This window comes from Lipotes vexillifer, unplaced genomic scaffold (genome assembly GCF_000442215.2).
Source record: "Lipotes vexillifer unplaced genomic scaffold, Lipotes_vexillifer_v1.1 scaffold21, whole genome shotgun sequence".
Classification (NCBI taxonomy): domain Eukaryota; kingdom Metazoa; phylum Chordata; class Mammalia; order Artiodactyla; family Lipotidae; genus Lipotes; species Lipotes vexillifer.
The window spans coordinates 1,036,853-1,042,837 of NW_006774065.1; the positions used below are offsets into that span (position 1 = coordinate 1,036,853).

At 59.1% G+C, this 5,985-nt stretch overlaps 1 protein-coding gene across 1 annotated transcript in view; it reads left to right on the forward strand.

The window, feature by feature from the left end:
• The window catches only part of NCOR2 (nuclear receptor corepressor 2), a 160,842-nt gene that overhangs the window by 152,183 nt on the left and 2,674 nt on the right, over positions 1-5,985 (forward strand). Inside the window, 4 exon segments of the mRNA XM_007448653.1 lie at positions 360-508; positions 1,276-1,329; positions 4,348-4,569; positions 5,644-5,823. Of these exon segments, the coding sequence (XP_007448715.1) occupies positions 360-508; positions 1,276-1,329; positions 4,348-4,569; positions 5,644-5,823 (605 nt within the window).

Below are 5,985 nucleotides of genomic sequence, written 5' to 3' on the forward strand. Positions count from 1 at the left end.
GCGGGGGGGGGGGGGGGCGGTGGAGGTGGAGAGAAAGGGCCCCCTGACCTCAGGGGAAGACGTGGTCTGAGCCCACTTTGGCTCCCGAGGCTCTTTTCTGGGAGTCCGGCTATTGCAGGTAGACAGGCGTGGCCCACCGGGGCAGCTGGGGCTCTGCAGAGACGCCCTGAGCCCAAGGATAGGTGGATGACAGAGGGGATTTCGGAAGACATGGGCCCTAAGAAGTGGGGGAAGCAAGCACGAGGTGGGAGAAACTTCATTCTGAATTTCTAAGGCAGCTCAGGTGGTGAGCACCCCGTCATCAAGGGTGTGCAAGCCCAGCAGCAAGTGAACTGACCCGGGGGGTCTGCTCCTCGCAGCAGGATGGGCTCCAAATCCCCAGGCAACACCAGCCAGCCGCCGGCCTTCTTCAGCAAGCTGACCGAGAGCAACTCGGCCATGGTCAAATCTAAGAAACAGGAGATCAACAAGAAACTAAACACCCACAACCGCAACGAGCCAGAATACAGTAAGGGGCCCGCCCTCCCTGGGGGGCGGGGCTACCGGGGGCTGGGCGTGAGCACAGCCGGGTGGCCCCGCCGACCACCTCTTCCACTGGCCCGTCACCTCACATTCAGGGAGCCCGTGTTGTCCCTCTTTTTCCCATAGGCATTTGCTGGGTTGTCACAGCATGATGCCCGGCACACAGGGGCCACTCGGGATATTGGCATGCACGGGTCAGTTCATACTGGGCGCCAGAGATCGGGGTCACGCCCTTACAAGGACCTCGTGTGTACCCCATGTGCGATGCGCCTCACATCTGTGATTTGTTTTCCCCATTTATGTGGTTACTGGACGTAAATCCTAGCTTAGCTCTACCCTCTCAGCACAGTGCCTGGCACATAGCAGCTGCTCAAGAGAACACATGAGTGGGTGAACCAATGAATGAAGGAACATCACATCCCCGGCCTCAGAAAGCTCATTAGCGTGGGGAGCTTGGGGACCTTGCAGAGGCTTTTCTCTTTCTGGGGCTGGAGTCGCAGCCTTGCAGACAGTCACTGGCCCAGGCTGGTAAGTCCAGAACCTTGCCAAGTGTTGTGCCTGGGCCAGTAGGTCAGCAGCCTCAGCGAGCTGGCTCGAAATGCCGACTCTCAGGCCCTGCCCCAGCCCTGCTAAATCTGTCTGCATTGCGCAAGCTCGCAGGTGGCGCACCTTGCCGAGACCAGACAGGGGACATAGGGGGGCAGGTGCTTTCCGGGACCTGTAGGCCTCACCCGTCTCGTCGTCCTCCTCCAGATATTGGCCAGCCCGGGACGGAGATCTTCAACATGCCTGCCATCACCGGAGCAGGTAACCCGGTCACCCTGGGCTGCTCGGCCGACAGCCCGTCCCCTCCCTCCCCCTCCCCCGTCACTGTGCACACAGGGAGGTCAAGCTGGGTGTGTGGACTTGGAAGGAGACTTGGGAGTGAGGCCTCGGAGGTCACTGGGCCTCACATCAGCCGTAGCCATGGTGACAGGTGGCCTGTCACAGTTCAAGTGTGTCCCCCTCCTCTGCGGTGGGGATGCAGACACACACAAAAGGCCGGCGGGGTCTGGCAAGGAGTGTCTATTTGGAGTTCAATTCCAAGGCCTTCTGGTACGTGTAGTACAGTACTAGAATCACACACAACTACCCAGAACCTGTCTGTTGGGATCTCGGATGGAGACGTGAGTGTGTGGAGTGGGTCTGTGTGTGCACGTGGTCCACGTGGGCATTTTTTATAGGTGGAGCATCGGTTTTACTGGAAAATTCCATCCAGGGAGCTGGGGAAACAGTGCAGATGTATTCCAGAGTGTAAAATTCACACACATTTTTTTAAATATAAATTTATTGTATTTATTTATTTTTGACTGTGTTCGGTCTTCGTTGCCGCACACGGGCTTTCTGTAGTTGCGGCGAGCGGGGCTACTTTTTGTTGCCGTGCACGAGCTTCTCATTGCGGTGGCTTCTTGTTGCGGAGCACGGGCTCTAGGCGCGTGGGCTTCAGTAGTTGCAGCACGCGAGCTCAGTAGTTGTGGCTCGCGGGCTCTAGAGCGCAGGCTCAGTAGTTGTGGCGCACGGGCTTAGTTGCTCCGTGGCATGTGGGATCTTCCCGGACTAGGGCTCGAGCCCATGTCGCCCGCATTGGCAGGCGGATTCTCAACCACCACTGCACCACCAGGGAAGCCCTCACACACATTTTTACACTGAAACTTAAGCCTTCTATGATGTTTTGGAGCCTGTGGGGTTACACTGTGCATTTCTGCTGCCTCTGTAGAAGGACTGGGATGGGGCTTTGGGGAAGCACCTGGTGTCTGGTGTGAGGCGGCTGAGCCAGAGCCTACAGGGCTGACCCTCCGCCAGAGGCCTGCCCGGTATGGGGAGGAACGAGGCGTCTTTGGGGGGATGTGCTGACCTTCCCTGAGGGCTGTCACAGCTCTGGGAATGTGGTGAGCAAAAGGCAGCCATTGGATTTTATCGGGGTGCCACGGGGCCTCTAAATGGGGGTCCCAACTGGGGAATGTCCACCCACTCAGAGACTCGACGCTGGGGGCTTGGCTGAGCCTCGGGCAATGGGGAGGAGATAATTCGGTCAAAACAACAAGATGGACGGAAATGAATGTCTTCATGTTTTCATTTCAGAGATGCTCATACACCGACACAGGTGCGGGTGTGTGTAGAAATTCATGTGGTACAAGGAACTTGTATATAAATTAGATTCAACTTTTTGTCACAGCAGTTTAGGCCACACACACAGAATTTCCCCAGACCCCGGTCTCTGCTGCTTAATTAGCTCCTGCTTTAGGACTGGAGACGGTCAGCTTCCTGCCTCACACTGACCGACCATGGACCCGTGACCTTGGGTGGCAGGTTCAGTAACGTCTGTGATCATAGGATGCTAACCTACCAAGGAACCATCACGACCTGTATCCCTCGCATCTTTTTTTTTTTCCACTTCCCAGTGTCTTAGTTTGTAGGATCATAAATGCCTCTCCCCCCTCCCCGCCCCACTCACCCCCGCTGGAAAGTTTGCTTTTCCTTGACCGACATGACTTTTTTTAAGTGCTGACGAAGCATGGCCAAGACGCAGCTGAAAGCCTGTCAGGGGGTCCCTGTGGCTGTGAATGAGTTTGAAACTAAAAGGAAGAAAAGAAAATGAAAACGTAGACAGCAAATCGTTGCTTTAGAAATGTGATTTTAGATGCTGCCTTGTTGCTCCGAGCCTCCCAGTAACCATCGGTCCAGTTTACAGACGAGTTAGGGGTCAGCAAGACCCGTTAATTCGGCCACTTGGTAATCATACAATTGACTTGCAGTGAAAGTTTTAAAATCCATGAAAATTTTGCCCAGTGGCAGGCAGAGAGCTTCGTCGGAGGTTTTTGGAAGCAAAGTCTGGTTTAACAAAAATGCCCAAAAGAGGCACATTCCCCAGGGTTTGCAAACGTCCCCAGAATGAATGGTTCACAAGCAAACAAGAGAGGGCCAGAAAAAAGAGAAAGAAGAGGCATAACTGGCGTGACTTTGAAGTGGGTGTCCGGAAGGATTCGTGAGGGACAGTTGTTGATCGGACCACTTCGTGCCGGGTGGCCGGGCCGGGGGCGGCCATGTGATTGTTTCCAGCTCTGCCCTGACCCCCCGCACGCACCGTAACTGCATGGCTGCGACCCCCCTCTCCACCGTCCGTCTCTGCACCTCTTTCTCCTTGTGGCTCCCGGGCGGGGAGAGGGGGCGGAAGGAGAGTTAGGCCCAGCTGCGGGGGCAGCAGGGGGGGCTTGAGGGTCCTAGGCCTCGCAGGCAGGGGCGGCCGGAGGGCCGTCTGGTCACCTCCCCTCCATTCCTCCCAGCAGCCCCCGGGAACCAGGGTGGACCCCCCAGCGCCCAGCACTGAGCTCTGGCTTGACTTAGCTTTCCAGCAGCCCTTCCCCCAAATAAGGGGACCCCCTGATCCCGCTCCCCGCTCCTTTTTAAGGCCACTAGATTTTTTTAAAAAAAGAAGCAGCCCCAGCTGGGGGTTAGGGATCCAGAAGGGGCTTCTGATTTCCCCGAGGGCAGAGTAGGAATGAGGCTTGGGGGGCGGTCATCTGACCACCCCGAGCGCACCTCTTCCCCCACCGGGAATTCCTGAGGGCTTCCAGGGCCCGAGTCAGAGGGAGCCGTCCGCCCCCATCACCCTGCAGCGGAAACACGGGGGGAAGCTAGGGGAATCAAGAATCGTTGCTTTGCCAAAATGTGCTCACTGTGTATTCTTTCTTCCCCTCCCTCTCTCCCTCTCTGCTTCTCTCTCCCTCTCTCCCCCTTGTCCCTCTGGCCCCTGCGGCCCCCTTTGTGTGTGTGTCTCTCTCCCAGGCCTCATGACCTGCAGAAGCCAGGCGGTGCAGGAGCATGCCAGCACCAACATGGGGCTGGAGGCCATTATTAGAAAGGCGCTCATGGGTAAATATGATCAGTGGGAGGAGCACCCGCTCAGCGCCAATGCTTTTAACCCTCTGAATGCCAGTGCCAGCCTGCCCGCTGCTATGCCCGTAACCGCTGCTGACGGACGGAGGGAACACGCGCTCACCTCGCCAGGTCTGCAGGCCTCCTCCACCCCGTCTGTCCCACCCCGGTGTCATTAATCCTCCCGCCTCCCTCCGCGTTCCTCTGACCAACCCCCCTCCAGCTTTGGAGCTTGTGACTCTATTTTTGTGCGTGTTTGACGTGGTCCTGGAGTTGGGTAACCCCGAGCTGGGCGGACACCCCCCCAGGTGTCTGCGTGGCCCCGGCCCGCCCTCGCCCGCTGGGCCCGAAGGAGCTGCCGCTTTTCTAAAAACACTCAACGCCGCTGCCCGAGCCCTGCCCTGCCTCCCTCCCCGGCTGGGCATTCGTCCCGGGATGCCCACGTCCTGGCCCAGCTTGTGTCTCCTTGGGGGAGATCAGGCTGGAGTGAGGACCCACCTTCTCTGTGTGGATCAGGGGGGACCCTTGGGCTCACGGCAGCCAGGCCAGTGGGCCCAGTGTCTGCTGCGGCCACCAAGCATGTTCACGGCTGGCCCTCGGGGCTGATGGGGTGGAGACCAGCATCTGTGTGCCAGATCCAAACTCAGATGAATCAGGGAGACCAGACGGGCTGGCTCGCCCTCTGCCCTGGGTCCCTAATCAACACTCTGCATATCAGAGCAAGGGCCAGGCAGAGAGTTCTTGAGCCATTTTTCTGACCTGGACACTGTGGCCCCGGGAAGTTTCTGGACTTAATGAGGGCCCAGGCCTGGCCTCAGGGACCCTGGCTTCTCTGCAGAGGGCCTGCAGCCTGCCCAGCCCCGGCACAGTCCTTGGGCAGTGGTCAGGGTCAAACCAGAGGCCTGAGGCTCCATGCTTGAGGTATTAGCCCCTGGTGGGTAGGGGGCCTCAGGGCAGCCTGACGGGGCCTTGCAAGTGGTTCTACCCACTCCCCTAGTAGAAACCCCCTCCAAATCCAGGCTCCTGGCTGGGTCTGGCCATCTGGTCGGCCTCCTTGGCTTCCCAGGGGGCTGGGCTGCTGTTCCCCCTCCCTGGGGGGCCCGGGAAACGGGGGTCCAGGCCCTCACCCACCCACCCACCCCCACCCCTACAGTGCGAGCGCTGTCCTCAGTCCAACTCGGCCCCTTCCCATGTGTCCCCCTGCAGGTGGTGGCGGGAAGGCCAAGGTCTCTGGCAGACCCAGCAGCCGAAAAGCCAAGTCCCCGGCCCCAGGCCTGGCATCTGGGGACCGGCCACCCTCCGTCTCCTCAGTGCATTCGGAGGGAGACTGCAACCGCCGGACCCCACTCACCAACCGCGTGTGGGAGGACCGGCCCTCGTCCGCAGGTGGGCCCCGGGGGCAGGCAGGTGGGCCCGGCCGGCTGCCCGAGCACCTACTGTGTGTGGAGCGCGTGGTCAGGCCCGTTCTGAGACACTCGCCCAGGGCCCTGGCCAGCTGAACTGGGGCTCGCAGATGGTCAGGATGCTTCTCGTAAGGGCCCAGGTGGA